Here is a 20,264-nt window from a genome sequence, read left to right on the forward strand (position 1 = left end):
TACTATTTTGTTCCCATTCTTTAGCAAGTAGTCGCTATTCATTTAAATATCTTGTCTCTATGCGTTATTAAGTTGTGGTCACAACATAGTATCTCATGGCCATGCATTATACCATTTTTTTTCGTCCAATGGCACCAGAGGGACGCCATAATTTTAAAATCACTCACACTATGAAACGCCACAGAATTAACTACAGATCATTTATAACACTGTTAAATATATTCTGCACTGTGCAGTTTTACAGAAATATAAAAAAAAATTCTGTAAGAAATCACTCACTCATCGTCTGTACCGCTTTATCCTGTATTCAGGGTCGCGGGGACCTGGAGCTTATCCCAGGTGGCTTAGGGGCACAAGGCGGGGTGCCAATCCATCGCCAGGCACACACACATACATACACACTACGGGCAATTTGGGAACACCAATTAGACTAACATACATGTCTTTGGACTGTGGGAGGAAACCGGATTTTTTATTAAGTACTTGGTAAAATAGGGTGAATAGAACACTTATGTTTGTTAACCTTGCATACGATATTTTTGTTAACTTTAATATCTAGTGATTCATGTTATAATGAAAAATTAGGACAAGTTTTTGCATGCCAAGGGAAGTTCTCCCAAACCACCATACAAGCAAGCCCCTGCCGGAGTGGTAAACAGTGGTCCCACAGCCCCAGAGCAAAAATGATAGCAAAGACTAAGATACCATTTCCAAGTTCAACAAATTCAGACTGCTATTATAACACTCCCTACGGATCTGCTCCTCCACATTTCCTGCAATTGCTGGGTATTTTTGTGTTCTCAGGAGGACTCTGCCCTTGTATTGACTATTGGGAGCCCAACTAAAGCATAGAAAAATTCAGCTCCAGTATTTACCAAGTTAGCCCTATGCAGTGCACCAGAGAGTGCAATGAGTGAAAAATGTTTTTTAGCACCACTTCAGGCCACTGTGAGTGCTGAGTCATGCCATATGTGCCCTTTGGCACCACTTCAATTTTTTTTTGTGCCAAATAAATTGCATACTCAGAAATATGTTGAGGAAATTCATAATAACTTACATTGATGACATACTGATCTACTCTCATTAGCTAGAGGCTCATGCAAATTACATCAAGCAAATGGTATCAGAGCTTTTTGATTGTTAATATTAAGTTGAAATTATTTGTCATATAAACATATTTCATTTAAAATACTGTGAAATGTTTGTTGTTGTTTTTTCACGCATATCACTGCCACCTCTGCCCTAAAATAAATTTTATGTTAAGCTAAAAAAAAATTAGCTTCATGTCATGACACTTTAATTCCTAAATTCTTACTAGGTCATTAGCCCACAAAGGGTGGCTGTAGATCAGTAGATTAGATTTAAGTAGATTTGCCACAATCACAGAATGGCCTGTCCACACCACTCTTATAGAATTGCAAAGATATAGGGGATTGACAATTTCTACCATAGGTTCCTACAGGGCTTCAGCTCCATAGCCAGTCTGTACACTTCTATAAAAAAAAATCCAGCTGCTTAGAATTGTAAGAATTCAGCATATTAAAAAGTGCCTTCACAACTCCCATCTTGTCCAAATAACCAATGTCCAGTTAGTGTAGATACCAAGTAGGTGTATCTAATAAAATATATTTCGCTAGAATATTTGCAGTACATGTGACTTAACAGAACCTGGTTACATATCAATTTCTATTTTCCTTAGTATATTGTTTTTCTGGCATGACTTTAAGCCATGCTTAGTCTAATCTGCTTATAAAACCTTCACCCTGCCCATGTGGGAGGAGATTGGACGTATTTACACATTGTGCAAGGTTGTAATATCACAGTTTGGATAGTGCATGGCATCAGCAGGCAAGATTTGGGAAGTTGAGTCTTTTTTCTGGGAAATACTGAGATCTTCTCTCTGCATATAACATGAATCTATACGTCTCTATTTTTAACCTGTGGGACGACATGAATCCTATGGCTAAATATGGGACTATAACTGCAGCTACAGTCATTAGTAAGTTATATAAATACTCTCATGTCATTGTATGCTATTATTTGTTTTTATCAATCTAAAATGATCAAAATAAATAATTTAGGCTCTATTAAACTGTTCAAGTGCTGTTGACTATAAGTATTTATTCAAATCTGAAGGTAAATCTTGAATTTCCTGGTGATTATTGAAGCTAATCTGGTGGGGTGGCTTTATGAAACTAGATTCAATTGGACTTTGAGCAGGGAATTAAACAATAACTTTTACTGCGATATAATGCACTACTAAACTCTGAATAAGCAGGTCTATGTCCAAAATATTTAATTGAATTAAATTAAATTTTATTCTTATAGTGCTTTTAACAACTGACATTGTCGCAAAGCGCCTTTACACAATCAAAAAACTGTTTGTTGTTGTATTCATGTTAAATCACTCTTAAATAAATAAAGAAATTATGTTTAATAAAAACAGGTCTGGTCGTGTTGAGAAAGTGGCTTGCAGGTGGAGTTTGCTACAGTCGTGTGCGTTTAGATGGCAAGACTGTTCTTATCACTGGTGCCAACACTGGAATTGGAAAAGAGACAGCACAGGACATGGCTAAGAGAGGTAGAAACATGTCTAGTAACCACCATTACATCATTATTTATATGCACATGTGCAGTTAAGAACTACAGTATATAGAGATACCAATAGTCCCTCAGGTCTCTGATGCAATTTAGGAGCACGTGTGGTGATGGCTTGTCGAGATCTCCCAAGAGCAGAGAAAGCTGCAGGAGAGCTACGCTGCTCCACAGGAAATGGTAACGTGGTGGTCCGGCATTTGGATTTGGCCTCCTTCTCCTCGGTACGACAGTTTGCACAGGAATACAACGCCACGGAAGATCGATTGGATATACTTATTAACAATGCTGGTTAGACCATTCACTTATTCTGTGCTGAAATATCTCTGAGTCGTCATGACTTATAAAAAGGAGATTTTGCAAGGTATGCAATGTACAAGAACATTTTTATCCCTCACTTTTGTAATTGCATACCTTTTTGATTTATTTCACTGTAGTTATTGAAAAATTCATGGTTGTTCATATACATTTGGATTAATTTGTTGGTACCCTTCCATAAAAAAATAAAAAAAACTCAGAATGGTCACTGGAATAACTCAAAACTGACAAAAGTAGTAATAAATAATGCAGTGAACACCAACTAATGAATATCATTATTTTAAATTGTGACTCAACATAATAATAATAATAATAATAATAATAATAATAATAATAATAATAAACTGGCATAGATAAATTCATCCACATATCTGGAAAAGATTGAAAATAATTTAACCATAGTGACATGTTAAGTGTGTCCTGTAAGAGTGGAATTTGCCAAAATGTATATTGAAAAGCAACAATGCTTCTGGGAGAATGTCCTTTGGACAGATGAGACAAAACGGGAGATTTCTGGCAAATCACATCAACTGTATATTCACATATAGCTGTATACAATGTTTTCAAAAAAAAGAACACAGCACCAACTGTAAAACATGTAGAGGCTTGGTTATATTACAGGGCTGCTTTGCTAGAAACACCCAGGAGCAAGAATAAAACACTGGACTATACCAAAGTGGTTTTCAATGAGCCCTGATCTAAGTAATATTAAACATCTGTGGATAAGCTGAAACATGCAATCTTGAGAAGTCCCCCAATACACCTGAGACAGCTGGAGCAATTTGCTCAAACTAACTGTTGACAGGTGCAGAAATCTCATTAACAGCTACAGAAATCACTTGATTGCAATGATTGCCTCCAAAGGTTGTGCAAAAAATATTAGGTTATGGATCCCATAATTTTTGTCCAGACCAGTTTCATGATTTTTTTTTATTACTCTTTTGAATTACAATGACCACAAAAAACAAAGGTCAAGACTTTCATTAGACAATGTTCATTAATTTATTTATTATAATTACCTTTGCCAGTTTTAAATAATTTCAGTGACCTTTTTTTTATTTAATGGAAGGGAACCAACAAGTGTAACCAAATCTTGACTGTAAGTTTATTAATTTACTACAGATTTACACTTTTAAATCGAACCATTATATTTTATCAAAAAAAATAATAATAATTTGTAATATTGAATTGAATACAAATATATATGAGTGAATTTTGAACTATTATTCCTTTAGGAGTGATGATGTGTCCTCACAGTCTAACAGTGGATGGGTATGAAACTCAATTTGCTGTCAATCATTTGGCCCATTTTCTCCTGACGGTTTTGCTCCTGGACAAGCTGAAGACCTCTGCCCCTAGCCGTGTAGTCACTGTAGCCAGTATTGCTTATGAAGGAGGTAGGCCCTACATGTTACACCCAGCCTACATTTACTATTCTTTTTTTTTTTGTTGATGTTAAGAAATAAAATTTTAAATAATATTCTTAAGTAATTTGTGTTATAAGTTATCAAATGTATGTTAACAAATTTGAAGTTATTGACTTCCGTTTTTATCCTCAAGGGAAGATCCACTTTGACGATATCAACTTCGTCAATACACCATATAGTCCCTTGATTAGCTACAAGCAGAGCAAACTTGCAAACATTCTTTTCATCAGAGAGCTGGCACGTCGAATCAAAGGTTTGAAGACACTGACTTCTGGATATTAAATATGTATATACTGTATATCATATAAGTATTGACTCATAAGTTTTTATTTATATATTATTTTTCTTGGCTTGTTTTTGTCTTGTGTTTGATCAGGTTCCGGGGTATCAGTATATTCTCTGCATCCTGGAGTAATCTACACTGAATTGGGCCGGCATGTAAAAACAAGTCACCCTGTTCTCACCACCTTTTTAACCCTTCCTGCCATTCTCCTGATGAAAACCCCTAAGCAGGGAGCTCAGACCTCTATCTACTGTGCTGTTACTGAGGGGCTGGAAAAATATAGTGGTTGCTACTTTAGGTGGGTATATGATCATTCCCCAGTGTATGAATATCTGATAGAACTACAAATATGTGATATGAAGTTAAAATATAAGTTAGACATACAGTAGAACCTCGGATTACGAATAACGTGGTTTACGAGTGTTCCGCAAGACGAGCAACCATTTTTAATAATTTTTGACTTGAAAAACGAGCATTGTCTTAGTTTACGAGCACCGAGTATTATGTTTCACGCATGCGCCTCTTGTTTTGACACCGAGCGACACGTCATCACAAGTGAGCTAACGTTTTTTTTCTCTCTTGCAGCGGAATTGTAGGTAATTGCTGTCCTGCTGGGTGACACACACACACACATATTAACAGTTTAAAAATTAGCAAGAAACATCGCTAGTCACAGTCGCGTGAGCGCATACTAACGGGATCACTACTGTAATGTAAAAAAAAAAACAACGAATTAAACGGCTCCTCACCTTTGAAAACAGTCGCGACAGAGAAGAGTTTGTGTGTTTGTTTGGCAACCTGAGAGGAGGGGAGCTGTAAAGCCGAGACCTATCGTCTTCCCTGCTGGGTCTTAGTGCTTGCAGTGTTTTTGAGTGTGCGTGTGTTTGTGTCTGTGTTGACAGCTTGTGTCTTTGCAACCTGAGAGAAGGGGGCTGTAAACGCGAGCGAGCCCCCCTTCAGCCTCCCTTCTCTCAGGTTGCCAAACAAACACACAAACTCCTCTCTGTCACGATTGTTTTCAAAGGTGAGGAGCTGTTTAATTTGTTTTTTGTTGTTGTGTTTTAATTACAGCAGTGATCCTGTTAGTATGCGCTCACGTGAGTGTGACTAGGAATGTTCCTTGCTAATTTTTAAACGGTTTTAAAAACGGTCTATCCGTTAATGTGTGTGTGTGTGTGTGTGCACGCACATTTTACACACACCCACCCTGCGTGCACAAACGGAAACACTTATCTGTCAGGATTTATTTTTTAAAATTTTTTTTAAGGTAAAGTACAGGTTAATTTGTTTTATTTTTACTTTATATTTTGTATTAATTATATTTATGTATTTATTTTTTTGGGCTGTAGAACGAATAATTTAAGTTTCTATTATTTCCTAAGGGAAAATTAAATTTGGTTTATGAGTGTTTTGGAATACGAGCCCGCTTCCGGAACGAATTAAGCTTGTAATCCGAGGTTCCACTGTATAACACACCGCGTACTGTATAAATGAGATGCGTTATGATTAAATACCAGTGCTATGTATCGAGAGATCTGTGTTTCACCAACACTTCATCATATCAAGCATCAATAATGGGAATTTGACACAATTATGACATGATTACTGTTTGTGTCAGTGATTGTAAGCTAAAGGAGCCAAAACCGGAGGGTAAGGATGATGTTGCTGCAGTCAAACTTTGGAATATGAGTACTCAGATGGTTGGCTACAAAGGAGATAACTGACATCAGCAAGGATCGATTGCAACAAAGAAGAAGAAGCCAGGGTCGAGCCAGTAGTCTTCCATCACCATCAAACTGCTGTAGTTTATTTTTGCTTTGTTTCTAACATAAGTTTTGTCTTAAAAATCTTGCTTCTCTGTTTCTACTATTAATAATATTTCCTGTACAATTAAATAAAACATAACACTTATTTGGTTGAATAAACTTCAAGGAAATGTGAGAGTGTCTGGGTTCACTGTCTTAAACGCATAATACTTTTCTATTGTTTTCTCTATAGTTATGAAATGTATCCTATTTATGAAATAATATTAAATAATCATTAATAATTTATACAGTAATATGCTGTCTTAATAATAAATGTATTAATTAATTAGTTTGAGGGGTCAAATGCAGCATAATTAATGTATTAAATATTCACTCCTGTGTAATTAATTTTAATGTTTCTTTGGCATGCATATAAAAAATAAAAGACACGGGATGAATTTTATGTCCATTGATTTAGTTGTATTTTTACGGTGCATGAAACAGAAAGGCTGTCAAAACAAATGTTCTGTAGCTTGGTCATTAAATGTAATGTCGAGTTATTAGTCGGCTTACTTTGTTTTGGGCGATTTGTACAACGTAACACTTGTATAATATTTGAAAAAATCCTCCTGAAATGTTGAGTTCAATCTAATCTGTGTGTGGCAGCACAATGGCATAGCGGTTAGCACTGTGGCCTCGCACCTCCAGGGTCGAGGGTTCGATTGCTGCCTCGGGGTCTGTATGCATGGAATTTGCATGTTCTCCCAATGCTTGGTGAATTTTCTCTAGGTTCTCCGGTTTCCTCCCACACTCCAAAAACATACAAATGAGGCTAATCGCCTGAAATTGCCTGTAATGTGTGACTGCGTTTGTGAATGTTTAGTGGAGGTCCTAGTACGGTTGTAACAATGGGAATAGATACAATGCTAATCACCATTGGTCTCCACAGTACCTAGTTACAGAGGTTCTTGGATGGATGGATTCAAAGCAAGAGGATTTTCAATAAATGGTGCTTGGACTAGTGATGGGTCGTTCATGAACGATTCGTTCTTTTTGAACAAATCTTTAACATGACACAGAAGAGAGTCTTGGAGAGGGATTCGTTAATTTTTATACTGGGCGCGCATGCGAAAATAATCGCAAAACAGGTTATGTACAGGAAACAGACAGGCAAAAAAATAGGTTATGTACAGGAAACAGAATTGAGCGATTCAATGACTCTTCTCCCCCGAGTCGTTCGACTCCCATAGACGCTATGCAGTGCAACAGATTTAAAATAACGAACAACTCAGACAAAAAGATATGAGGTGAGCGACTCATTGTATTTATTACAATATGTCCTTAGCTGCATTGTAATATTTTCATTACTAGAATTAGAGCCAAAATGTGTGTATGTAGACGTATTAGGGGTCTGTTTTTTGAAAATGTAACATTTTAGAACTAAATGACTAAAAAAAAAGGTTCGTTCAAAAAAAGATTCAAAGAACCGAGTCACTAAAATGATTCAAACTTCCCTTCACTAGCTTGGACCCCTTAGTAATCGCTCTCGTACCTTACCACTATGGCGTTATATTTGCTTTGTGCGGCAGTGACGCGTTGCATTCTGGGATAGCCTTTTGCTCGCTTATGAGCTGAATCAAGATCAGTTGTGACGTTGAGGATTTCCGTAAAACCGTTTACTCTGATCGGTTTATTAACGGGTCTCAGATCAGTTTGTTCTATAAACCGGAAGTAATCCGCTCACGGGCGATACGTTGAGGTTTTTCTTCCATTGTCAACAAAATCATCAGATACGCTGTGTACGTTAACTAGTTTAACATAATAGCTGGAAATTCGGCAGGAATTTCGGTTAAATAGACGTTGTAAAGGATTTCATTGTTGACAAAATGAACGTGACTTTGGCTGTCAAGCAGTATGTGACTAAAATGATAGAAAGCAGCGGACCAGGAATGAAGGTTTTGCTCATGGATAAAGAAACGGTAAGAAAACCGTAATGTATTTATTATTATATTCCAACATGCACGAGATCCCGTCATGACATTGTCATTGGTTACAAATACTACAATTATTAGTAACGTTAATAGTTCATGTGCTGTTGTATTGCAAGATACCAGTGTTTAACTTCTTCTGTTTATGTGGGCTCAGAATACACCATATGGACAAAAGTACTTGGCCAAACCTATTAATTATCAATTGGGGTGTTTCAATCCATCCCCAGTAAAGCACAGTCTTAATTCTTCAGCATACCGACACATCTTAGACAATACTGTCCTTTCAAATTTGTGGCAACAGTTTGGGAAAGGCCCTTTTCTATTGAAACATGACTGAGTTCTGTCTGTTTGTTTGTGATGAACTGGAACCTGAGATTGCGAGCCAGGCCTTCTCGTCCAACATCAGTGCCTGACCTCATAAATGCTCTACAGAATGAAGGGACACGAATTACCACAAAAACACTCCAAAATCTTGTGAACATCCCTCTAAGAAAAGTGGAAGCTGTGGAAGGTATAGCTGCAAAAAAGGGAGACCAACTCCATATTGAAATGTATGTGTTTGGATACAGTGTCATTGCCGTTTTGGCCAAATACTTTTCTCCATATAGTGTGTATTCAGATAGTCATGCAGTAATAGGTACTATCCTATCCTATCCTATCCTATTGTAGTAAAAATTTGTTTTTACTACAAAATTGTCTTTTTTCTTTTGACCATAGACCAGCATCGTGAGTATGGTCTACACACAATCCGAGATCTTGCAAAAGGAGGTCTACCTGTTTGAGAGGATAGACTCACAGAACCGTGACAACATGAAACACCTGAAGGCCATCTGCTTCCTGAGACCAACCAAGGTGTCTGTGCTTTTGAATCATGTTATTAGTGATCAAGAATGCTTAACATAATTTAACCGAGTGCTTCAGGGTCCAGGTTCGATTTCCACCTCGGCATTGTTTGTGTGTGTGGAGTTTGCATGTTTTCTCTGTGATTGGTTTGCCAGGTACTTCGGTCTCCTGGGATTCTTCATGACCCTGCAAGAATATATTGTTATGGATAAAGTGGTATTGAAAATGAAGGAATGAAGTGGCTGTTAATTATTAGGCAGTTGGGCAATTGAATTGTTATCTGGGTTCTATTCAAATCAATTTTATGTGTCCAGCGCTTTTAACAGTTTTTATATAAGTTTATATGGAGTCTGGTTTGTTATTGGAGGCTCCAGTAGACTGTAGAAAATTCCAGTCCTGAACTATCAAGTCACAAATCCTCAGGGAACAGCTGTCCCAAACACACCACACAGGGCATCCATGAGACAAGATCTCCAACCAGAAGAAGGGCACCAGAACAGTCAGACAGGTCCAGAGGGCAGAGGGGGTCTGGATCACTGGCAGCTCAGGAGCGACATGTATAGCTCGACAGAGAGACAAGAAGAGGGAAAGAGAAGAGAGCAGAAGAGTAGGAGAGATAACAGTTAGGTATGGTCACAGTCACAATATATTAGGTGGATATATATTTAGTGCAGAGTGCAAGAAGGGACTCTGACAGGACTAACTATGACTAGACTTAAACATTAATGGTAAGACTATTTTATAACTTTAGGGATTTGTGAGAAAAAGCTCTGCCCCCTTCATAATACGCGGTACTGACAAGCAGCCTGCATACTTTAATCGAAGTAGACGTGGCGGATCGTAAGACACTAGCAGTTCACTCAGATATTGCGGCGCGTGACCACTTAATGCTTCATATGTCCAAAGTAGTATTTTAAAATCAATGCGATATTTCACAGGGAGCCAATGCAGTGAAGATAAGATAGGGGTGATGTGCTCGTATCTTCTGGTTCTAGTGAGGACTCTCGATGCTGCATTCTGGACTAGCTAAAGCTTGTTTATGCACCTATTTGAACAACCAAACAGTAAGGCATTACAATAGTCCAACCTAGAGGTCATAAAAGCATAAACTAATTTTTCTTAATTTTTTATAATTTAGTAACAATATATTTCTTATCTTGGCAATATTTCTGAGGTGAAAGAATGCTTTCCTGCTAATATTATCTACATGAGCTTCAAAGGAAAGGCTGGAACCTATAATCACACCGAGGTCTTTTACTGTTGCACTTGATGGAACAGAAAGGCCATCTAAAGTTACAGTGTGATCAGAAAGCTTGCTTCTAGCTGCATGTGGTCCTATGACTAGAACTTCTGTCTTTTAATATAAGACAGTATTGTAATAATGTTATAGTAAACAACAGTACAGTAATACAGTTTTAGGCAGGTGTGAAAAAAAGCTTTAAAGCAAGAATGCTTTCAAATATAGTGTTAAGAGTTTTTGAGTTTTTTTTATTAATTAATTTATCAACTAAATGAAAAAAGGAAATGAACAGAAGGGAAATCCAAATCACATCAGTATTTGGTGTGACCACCCTCTGCCTGCAAAACTAGAATCAGCCATCAATTCTTCTAGGTAAACGTGCACACCTTAATGACATTAGCTGTGTGCTGTTCTGGGTTGTTGTCCTACTGCAGAATAAATTTAGGTCCAGTCAGAAGCCTCCCTGGTGGTATTGCATGATGGAAAAAATATCTGCCTGTATTTCTAAGCATCGAGGACTCCATTAATCCTGACCAAATCTCCGACTCCATTTGCAGAAATGCATCCCCAAACTTGCAAGAAACCTCCACCATGCTCCACTCTCCAGACCTGCCTAATGCTACAGCCAAATATTTCAAATTTTGACTCATCAGTCCAGAGCACCTGCTGGCAGTTTTCTGCACCCCAGTTCCTATGTTTTAGTGCATAGTTTAGCCTTGTTTCCATGTCAGATGTATGGCTTTTGGGCCATAGTTTTTCCATGAAGACCACTTTTGGCCAGAATTCTCCAGAAAGTAGATGGGTGGGTGAACCTGGATCCCACTGGATGTCAAAGGGAAGTGACTCGCTCTTTCTTACCGTTTAATTTTCATTCACAACTGATTTTTTTTCAGTGAATTAATGTATTTCAACCCACAGTAACATTCAGTGTTTGCAAGAATAGTATTGTCAAGTGCATTTGCAAAACCCATCATGCACCATGTTGAAACTGGCTCTCATGAAGACCATCCTAGGAAAGCATGACCAAAACTTACCTCTGCTAGAGTCACCAGCCTCAGAAATCACCAATTAACTACCAGCACCTCAGATTAGAGCTGTTATAAAGGATTTACAGAGACATAAGTAGCAGATACATCTCAATATCAACTGTTCGTAGGAGATTATTGTATATTTTGGACGCCTTCTGCCTTGTTTTACAGTGTAGAAAAAAATAAAAATAAGAAGAGACCATGGAATCAGAAGGTGTGTCCAAACTTTTGTCAGCTACCTTATCTATGATATTGCTTATACACCTGACTCTGATCTTTAAAAAATCCCTTGCTTGTACAAGTTCCACTTGCGTTTACACAGCAATTCTTCACACCTGCCTAAAACCTTTTTCACAGTACTGCACACATTCTCACATATTCATTAATCACAATCACAAATTTAACTAAGCTTTATGTGTTTAGGATAATGTAGAGTGCCTGATTCAGGAGCTGCGACGTCCCAAATACAGTGTCTACTTTATCTGTGAGTAATAGCCCTAATCTATTGTTTTCATACGCGGTCTGTGTAATTCTAGACTCTCCCATCATTGTGACTTTTTTTTTATTTAGTTTTCAGTAACGTCATCAGTAAGAGTGAAGTGAAGGCCTTGGCAGAAGCTGATGAGCAGGAGGTTGTTGCAGAGGTGCAGGTCAGTGCAAGTCTGTGTCTGACTGAACATATATAGAGATATACGTACACCTGTTTTCACATCATCTTATGAGTTGTGATTTACAGATCACTGTAATAAATCGATGTTGTTCTGTAGGAGTTCTATGGAGACTTCATTGCTGTGAATCCTCATCTTTTCTCCCTCAATCTACAAGGAGTATCCCGGGTAGGACACGTGATGTGGCAGTCCTGATGCATTCCTCTTGTACATGGAAATAATAGGGAAAGAACATCGGGACTTATTATTAATAATAGATTTTACTAAACTAAATGCCTGACACACACACGCGAACAAAAATCTCTGTTCAATTGAACAGTCTACTTTAAAGATTGTTGTTTAAGGTTCTAGGTTATTGTTCATTCAAACATTTTAATGATAACTTCTTTCTCATCGCCTTAATTTTTTTCAGTTTTTGACTTATGAGTGTGTTTATGTGGTTTGGTTCAGGGTCGGAATTGGGATCCCAGTGTTCTTCCACGTGTCACTCAAGGTTTGACGTCTTTGCTCTTGGCCCTAAAGAAGTGTCCTATGATTCGTTATCAGCTCTCCTCTGACATGGCCAAGAGACTGGCTGAAAGTGTTAAGGTGTGTTTTATGCTCTATTAGGCAGCACTCCTCTTATGCGTAGAGTGTAACACGTCGATGTGGTATACGTACTTTCTTTTGCAAGTAGCCTACAAATGACCTGTGTATGTCAGCTCATGTCTTCCTCATTAATCCATAGATGGAGCAAATCTAAAAAGTATGCAAAAAAAGAACTTGTATTTGCATCATTATTTATTTAAGGTTACTGGATTACTGTATATATAATATGCATTACCTTTGTACTGTATTTGATCCTGTAGCAAATTATCAGCAAGGAATATGAACTATTTGAGTTCAGGAAAACCGAAGTTCCGCCTCTTTTGCTCATCCTGGACCGAAGTGATGATGCGATCACACCCCTCCTAAACCAGGTGAGAGTTCGTCATGTGTGTGTTTGTCATTATTTTAACATGTCTGATGGAAAACTTGCATAAAAAAATGCATTCCTGTACCAGTATGTGCACGGTTCCTCAGAGTATTTACAACCACAGATAAACAATTTCATAAATAATAAAGATGACAAACCTCTACTTCCTAGTGTCATCTGGAAAGAAAACATGTGCCGAGCATGGGGACTTGTACAGTACATATAAACATATCTATTCCAGCGAGGGGTTCCAGTGAGGGTCCTCTGGCTGGCGGAGACACAGAATTAAATAGACTTGCTTTAATTCTTGACTGGTCTCTATTTTAGTTAAAGATTTCACTACTTTAATTGAATTACCACCACACATGTTAATCATGACAGTTTAGATTAGTTTGTATTTACTGGCTTTGGCCACTGGAGGGCAGTAGAGACCAAAGTTCAAATGATGTTACCCATAATAAATGTAAAATACTTTTATTAGAGGGTCAAACCAGAATAATTTAATATTGTACCTTACTTACCTTGTTTACTTCCGTAATTATGTTTCTTTTGTTCTTCCTCCCCTCTAGTGGACTTATCAGGCAATGGTTCATGAGCTGCTCGGCCTCAACAACAACCGAATAGATCTGTCCCGAGTCCCTGGCATCAATAAAGACCTGAAAGAAGTGGTGCTGTCTGCAGAGAATGATGAATTCTATGCCAACGTGGGTATCACATGTATTAATACTCCAACCTTTATTTGTCAAAATGTTGTCCATGTTTGTTTGTATTTTGTAGGATTTTTAGCACTGACCAGATTAGAGGTTATTGAGATTTTCAAATGGGTTTTCATTATTTATTATTATTTATTAATCTTTGACTAGAATGATGTCATGCAGTGAGGCATGAACCACCCCCCAATTGTCGTTTTTTTTAAAAACAGAATTTGTACCTGAACTTTGGTGAAATTGGAACAAACATTAAAAACTTGATGGAGGACTTTCAGAAGAAAAAGCCCAAAGGCCAACAGAAACTGGAGTCTATTTCTGACATGAAGGTGAGGACACTGCTTTCCTTTCATTTGAGCTATACCTGCCCTGGTTGAACACCTCTGTCCTTTATTTTTATTTCATAACAGTGAGCAGGAATTGTTTGGTGGCGGTTAACAGTAAACATGACATTAGGAACTGCACAGGAACAGAAAGGTTAAGTTTTCTTTTTAGTCATTAATCATTCAATTGGAAAACATCTTTAACAAGGAACCACTCTAATGACACTTGCTTTCGCCTCCTTTTGAGGATTTCGAATAAATCTGTAAACGATTTTTGCTACAGCCGTTTAGACCATTTTCTTCATGGAGGCAGTTGTTGCAGTACAGTTATTAAAGAACAGTCACTACACTTGGACACAAAATAAAAATTAAAAAAAACGTTTACTCACACACGCAGGGTCACAACGTTAAAGTAAACAGTACACACGCACACAGATGTTGACTATTCAAATGACGCATGCGCGGTGAGACCGGGCATGGGAGAGGATTACCCACAATTCCACAGCGAGAGAGAGAGAAGAATCTTTTGCACAGTTGTGATTATGTGACGCTCGCCAGACAAAGCGTAAATGTACTACAGTACTCGTATAGCAAGACTTTGCTTGTTTATCAAGTTCAAATTGATTAAAAATATTTTCATGTCTTGCGAAATGCTCACAGATCAAGGTTACTCATAATCCAAGGTTTCACTTTAATTTACTAATTTTGTGACATAAATATTAACATAAATAAAGCTAAATTTGCATATTAAATTTAACACTGTATATATTTTTTAGTACTGTAGAGAGAACAAAGCAACCGTAGAGGAAAACGCGGCTTGTGATGGTAAATTATTACCGTATTTACCCTACGGTCCTCATACCAAAGAAAACGCTTTTGCATGAATTACAGTGCAGTGCATTTTGGGGTCAGATTTAGGGTTTAAACTTTTTTTTTAATTTATAAAAATAGTCTTTTTTTTTTTTTTTTGACCACATCCAAAATGTAAGTTTTTTTTATTTGTCAAATTTTTTTTTTTTTACTTAAACCCTCCCACCCACCTCTCTGCAGGCATTTGTGGATAATTACCCGCAGTTTAAGAAGATGTCAGGCACGGTGTCCAAGCATGTGACAGTGGTGGGCGAGTTGTCTCGTCTAGTCAGCGAGAGGCAGCTCATGGAGGTATCTGAGGTGGAACAGGAACTTGCGTGCCAAAACGATCACTCCAGCGCTCAGCAGGTAGCTCGCACTCCTCGCACTCATTAACACATGACTCGGAGATGAAGCAGAAGTGAAAACACGGAGCTTTATTTTTGGCTGTTTCCTTCAAAGTGAAGCAAAAGTGACTCAGAGCACTAAGACTTGGATAAAGCTTTGTCTTGTGGTTGTTCAACCTTGTCTTGTGGTCGCTGAGGTGTTTTTTCTTCTTCTTTTTTTTCTCTGTTCCTGCAGAATGTGCGGCGTATGCTGCAGAACCCACGTCTGACGGAACTCGACGCGGTGCGGCTGGTGATGCTATACGCCCTGCGCTATGAGAGACACAGCAGCAGCATTTTACCCAGTCTCATGGAAGAACTAAACAGGAGAGGAGTGTCCGAAAAATACCGCAAGGTGATGACTCATAAAACACTGTGTTTATTACAACAGCACTCACGCTAGTAAATAAGGCTAAAATGAATCATGCCAAAAGATTTTTCACCACATTCTAGTTCTACTTTTCCTCCCACACAACAGATGGTACAAGCCATGATCGAGTATGGAGGCAAACGGGTCAGAGGAAGTGATCTCATTACTCCTACAGATGCCGTGGCCATCACCAAACAGTTTTTTAAAGGACTCAAGGTGCATCATTATTCACCGGACGCCACCAAATTGACCTTCAAACCTCACTATAGATCTAGAGTTATTGATAGATTACTCGTGGTCTGTGTGAAACTATCACAGAGTGGCCTCGAGAATTATGATCGTCTGTATTTATTTGCGTCAGAGCTCTGTTTGTACTGAAAAAATTGGTATTGTGTGTGTGTGTCTGTGCATGTGTAGGGAGTGGAGAATGTCTATACCCAGCACCAGCCCCTGCTGCATGAAACCCTGGATCAGCTAATTAAAGGCCGTTTGAAGGACAGTCAGTTCCCGTACCTCGGACCGAGTTCTCTGCGGGACAGGTGCTTCATACAACCCTTCTTTAGCACTCTAATGACGACTGTGTCAATCAAAAATCTGCATTTTCTTTAGATGTGTCACATGATTCAAAACCACATTGTATATTATATTGCGACACTACAGCTATTACAAAATCATCTTGGCTAATAAACAAGTTGTCATAATCGTCGTAATTTAGCAGTAAACATGTGTTGGTGTTCAAGGAATAATCAAATTATTATTGGACAGAATTATTACTCAGTAAGAGCTTTTAAGGAGGTCTTTGACATCATAACACCACAGAGAGGTTTTGGATTTTTTTAAATCTAAAATTCATCCACAAATTCATCTAAAATAGTCCTTATCTTGATTACCTGAAATACTTGATATCTGAAATTATTCTTTTTTAAATTATTTTTCCCCAAATTTAGTCGTGTTCAATTCCTCCCCGTCACTAGGGGGCTCCCACATTAAGGCTACTATTACCACTCTGACTATCATGTGTTTCCTTCGATCCACGTGACACCAATTGACCTCATCTTTTCGAACTACTTGCTCACGCTCGCGCCATTGGGGGCGGAGTAACAGAACTCGCGATCTCCGTATGATGGGGCGAGCACTTTACCACTGCGCCACTCTGAGGCCCTTTTTCTTTTTAAATGTATTTAATTGTGTTAATTTCTTGCCCAGGACTTTTCAATTGCTTTTTGATTTTTCATATTTGTACAGTATGTTGGTTGAAGAAAAAGTGATAAGCGATCAGTCTCTTTTACTCATTAATGAATGCAGACAGCTGTATTGTATATTGTATGTCTTACCCTTTGGGTCTCTCCGTCTCAGGCCTCAGGACATCATTGTGTTCATTATTGGAGGAGCCACATATGAGGAAGCACTGACCGTATACAATCTGAACCGCACCATGCCAGGGGTTCGCATTGTGCTTGGAGGAACAACAATTCACAACACCAAGAGGTTTGGGGGCTTTTCACTATTTCCTCCTTGTTCTCTTGTCCTCGGCATTTTACTTACATCAACTTCGTGGTTTGACTGTTTTACGGCAGGTACGATATGTATGATGTGTAAAATGCAATAAGTGTGCTTGATACATCCGCCTACATTTTATTATTTTGAAGGCTCAGTCGTCATTTAAAATTCAGAACATGGATTCAGATTGGATGAGAGAAGACTCCTTTGATTTGGTTTATAAATGGCTGAGTAGCAGAAATGCACTTTTTATTAAGATTACTAAAAGGTACCAGTGATATTTGCTTAAAACTTACAGTTCTGTGCATTAGTCTTGAGGCACCCATTATTCTTTATATCAAATTAAAAATAAGAACAAGGATTTCACTGTGGCATGCTGTAAAAAGTGTCTAAAAATACAATTTATAAATTGCTTGTTATGTAGCAACCTCAGCAGCAACCTCATTTCCCTTCTTGTCTATTCCAACCAACCAGTATACTAATCACGGGCCTGATCATCTTCAGTTAGTTTTTGTTTAATGCTTGAATGATTCATAGGTATCTGTCCGGCTTAACAAACAAAAACATTCCTCTGAAACTGCGCAGGAACATGGACGAAACTGAAAATGAGAGACAAAAACAAGAAACTGAAAATATTCCTAAAAGAAATGTTCCTTTTTTTAAATTAATTTTTTTATTTAGTCCTGTCCAATTATTTTTCCCCGATTTTCTCCCCAATCTAGTCGTGGCCAATTCCTCCCCGTCACTAGGAGGCTTCCACATTAAGGCTACTACTACGACTCAGTCGGGAGGGCGAAAGCTATTCCGTGTTTCCTCCGAACCACGTGACGCGAGCCGACCGCATCTTTTTGAACTGCTCGCTCACGCCCGTTAGGGGCGGAGTAGCACACTCGGAGGAAAGCGCTAGTCGCCCCTTCCGCGTGCGCGAGCTCATAGACGCCCCTGATTGGCTGTAGAGCCGTGGTTAATGTGGGAGCACCTCTCATCCCACCCCCCTGAGAGAGCTCGGCCAATCAGCTCTCTCTGTGCCTCCGGCTGTGAGAGGAAAACAGCATCACCCGGGGTTCGAACCAGCGATCTCCGGATGATAGGGCAAGCGCTTTACCACTGCGCCACTTTGGAAAAAGTAATAAGAAAGTCTGGCTCTTTGGAAGCAAATTATAAAAAAAATTAGCAGGATCAATATTTTTGCACAGTACAGCATGTTAATGTAATATTTTGTTAGATTTTTAGCTGTTATGTGTACAATTTCTAAACCTGTTGTACAGATACAAGTATGCCTCATTAGAAATACATTCAGAGATGTCTTGGTCAGGATTGATTAACTCGTTACAGATTTGTTGACAGAAAATATGCTACATCTCCCATCACACCGATCAATAGAGCCAATTTGACTGTAGAAAACATGTTAATGTTTTTCCTTTTTTTCCACAGCTTCCTGGAGGAGGTGATATCAGCAGCTGGTTTGAGTCATGGGGTAGACAGGGGGTCACATGGAGCCGGACGTCCATCGACCAGACGCTGAACACTCACCCATAGTTCTTTTATTAATAGAATACACTGCTCAGAGCTGAAAGCTATTTATACATATATATCCCACTCATTGCAGACATTCCTCTTTCCAGTGTTCAGAACATACCATATTGTGTGACAAAGAAAGACTTGATATGATCCAAAACAAGAGGAGGTGATTGGTTCAGTACATGCGAGTCACACTTAAGATTAATGAGGTCTGTTAACGTGATCCCTATTACCCTGCTTTATGAGAGCATGAGGAACTCAATCAGCTCCTCTCCTCACATAATCTGACTGTACAGGCGGTATCTACTGTATGTACATTAAAAAGGTAGTTACTGATGTTCTTACAGGTTAAATTTATAATTAGGGTAATCTCTATTCAGCCAGTGTATTTTAATAAACTGACAGTAGATGATGTAATGATAATATGACGTATTACAGCGGACTGTCTCCCTGTTAGTGTGACCCACATCCCATTAGTTTCTTATATCCATATATGCAGTTACACATTTACATTAATATTTCCAATGGCCATGTGTACAGAGATGCATATTCAGCTTGCAGAGTCAGATCTGGACCATAATTGCAGATTTTTTTAAAGATAACTGGACCTAATGCGTTAATTATTATTAAACACTTTATTTTGTTAATGGTTTAATGGTTATGTGTCCTTGAACACTTTTCAGTATTGACTATGAAACATTCTTAGCCCCCAATAACCTTTAGCAGTTGTGGTGACAAACTAATCATTTAAATTGATTTAATTAGATTTGTATGTAACATAAATGACTGATCATGGATGGCATACCAAAAAATGATTGAATGGACATTTGGGCATTTACAATTATTTTAACACTTAATTGCAGACTGTTGAAGTCTATTCTGAATCACATACCTGTATAAGTTTTTATTTAACTGTGTGTGTGTGTGTGTGTGTGTGTTTGTCCTCGTGTGACACCCTGTCCTTATTCTTAGGATTTCTCTGTGAATGTACAGTGTGATATACTTGAAGATATTCTGAAGAATAAATATTTTAAAAATAAAAAAAAAATCAATCAACATTTAGTTTTTATGGTAAATTTCCTTTTTTTTATTTTACATTTTGTGTATATATTGTACTGTATGTTAATGTTAATATTGAAGACTTAACACTTCTTTTAATAGAAGGACAGACTAATTGAAACATGCTGTGAATGAATCACCCGTACTTGTAAACTCGTAAGAGACGTAAACAGACTGTACAGTGTTTCTGATTCAGTGTGCAATTGCTGTCAGTTTAAAATTTTATTAAATCGGTATAGATATATACTCAGCAAAAAAAGAAACGTCCCTTTTTCAGGACTGTGTATTTCAACAATAATGTAAAAATCCAAATAACTTGACAGATCTTCATTGTAAAGGGTTTAAACAATGTTTTCCATGCATGTTCAATTAACCATAATCAATTATTTAACATGCACCTGTGGAATAGTCGTTAAGACCTTAACAGCTTACAGAAAGTAGGCATTTAAGGTCACA

General features: G+C 38.0%; 2 protein-coding genes across 2 annotated transcripts; both read left to right on the forward strand.

Annotated features, from left to right (window-relative positions):
- The first annotated feature begins 1,820 nt into the window (after positions 1-1,820).
- Positions 1,821-6,536, forward strand: zgc:153441 (retinol-DH_like_SDR_c domain-containing protein). Its single transcript, XM_053491878.1, has 7 exons — positions 1,821-1,999; positions 2,447-2,581; positions 2,695-2,886; positions 4,149-4,310; positions 4,474-4,593; positions 4,717-4,921; positions 6,242-6,536. The coding sequence occupies exons 1-7, from the start codon at positions 1,912-1,914 to the stop codon at positions 6,345-6,347; spliced, it is 1,008 nt and encodes a 335-aa protein (XP_053347853.1). The 5' UTR covers positions 1,821-1,911; the 3' UTR covers positions 6,348-6,536.
- A 1,582-nt stretch (positions 6,537-8,118) lies between these two features.
- Positions 8,119-19,811, forward strand: vps45 (vacuolar protein sorting 45 homolog). The gene is made up of 15 exons (XM_053491875.1): positions 8,119-8,347; positions 9,077-9,211; positions 11,894-11,954; positions 12,041-12,120; positions 12,238-12,306; positions 12,589-12,726; positions 12,987-13,097; positions 13,663-13,797; positions 14,016-14,129; positions 15,174-15,341; positions 15,555-15,713; positions 15,837-15,944; positions 16,146-16,267; positions 17,085-17,216; positions 18,663-19,811. The coding sequence occupies exons 1-15, from the start codon at positions 8,255-8,257 to the stop codon at positions 18,751-18,753; spliced, it is 1,716 nt and encodes a 571-aa protein (XP_053347850.1). The 5' UTR covers positions 8,119-8,254; the 3' UTR covers positions 18,754-19,811.
- Positions 19,812-20,264: the final 453 nt, after the last annotated feature.

Source organism: Clarias gariepinus, chromosome 3, assembly GCF_024256425.1.
Source record: "Clarias gariepinus isolate MV-2021 ecotype Netherlands chromosome 3, CGAR_prim_01v2, whole genome shotgun sequence".
Lineage (NCBI taxonomy): Eukaryota > Metazoa > Chordata > Actinopteri > Siluriformes > Clariidae > Clarias > Clarias gariepinus.

Excerpts from the sequence above, each read along its gene's own strand:
- zgc:153441 (XM_053491878.1), top strand. The coding sequence starts at position 1,912 with ATGAATCTATACGTCTCTATTTTTAACCTGTGGGACGACATGAATCCT. Across the intron at positions 2,887-4,148 it reads TATACTTATTAACAATGCTG|GAGTGATGATGTGTCCTCAC; the intron begins GTTAGACCATTC and ends TTATTCCTTTAG. Across the intron at positions 4,594-4,716 it reads GCTGGCACGTCGAATCAAAG|GTTCCGGGGTATCAGTATAT; the intron begins GTTTGAAGACAC and ends GTGTTTGATCAG.
- vps45 (XM_053491875.1), top strand. The coding sequence starts at position 8,255 with ATGAACGTGACTTTGGCTGTCAAGCAGTATGTGACTAAAATGATAGAA. Across the intron at positions 12,727-12,986 it reads GACTGGCTGAAAGTGTTAAG|CAAATTATCAGCAAGGAATA; the intron begins GTGTGTTTTATG and ends TTGATCCTGTAG. Across the intron at positions 17,217-18,662 it reads ACAATTCACAACACCAAGAG|CTTCCTGGAGGAGGTGATAT; the intron begins GTTTGGGGGCTT and ends TTTTTTCCACAG.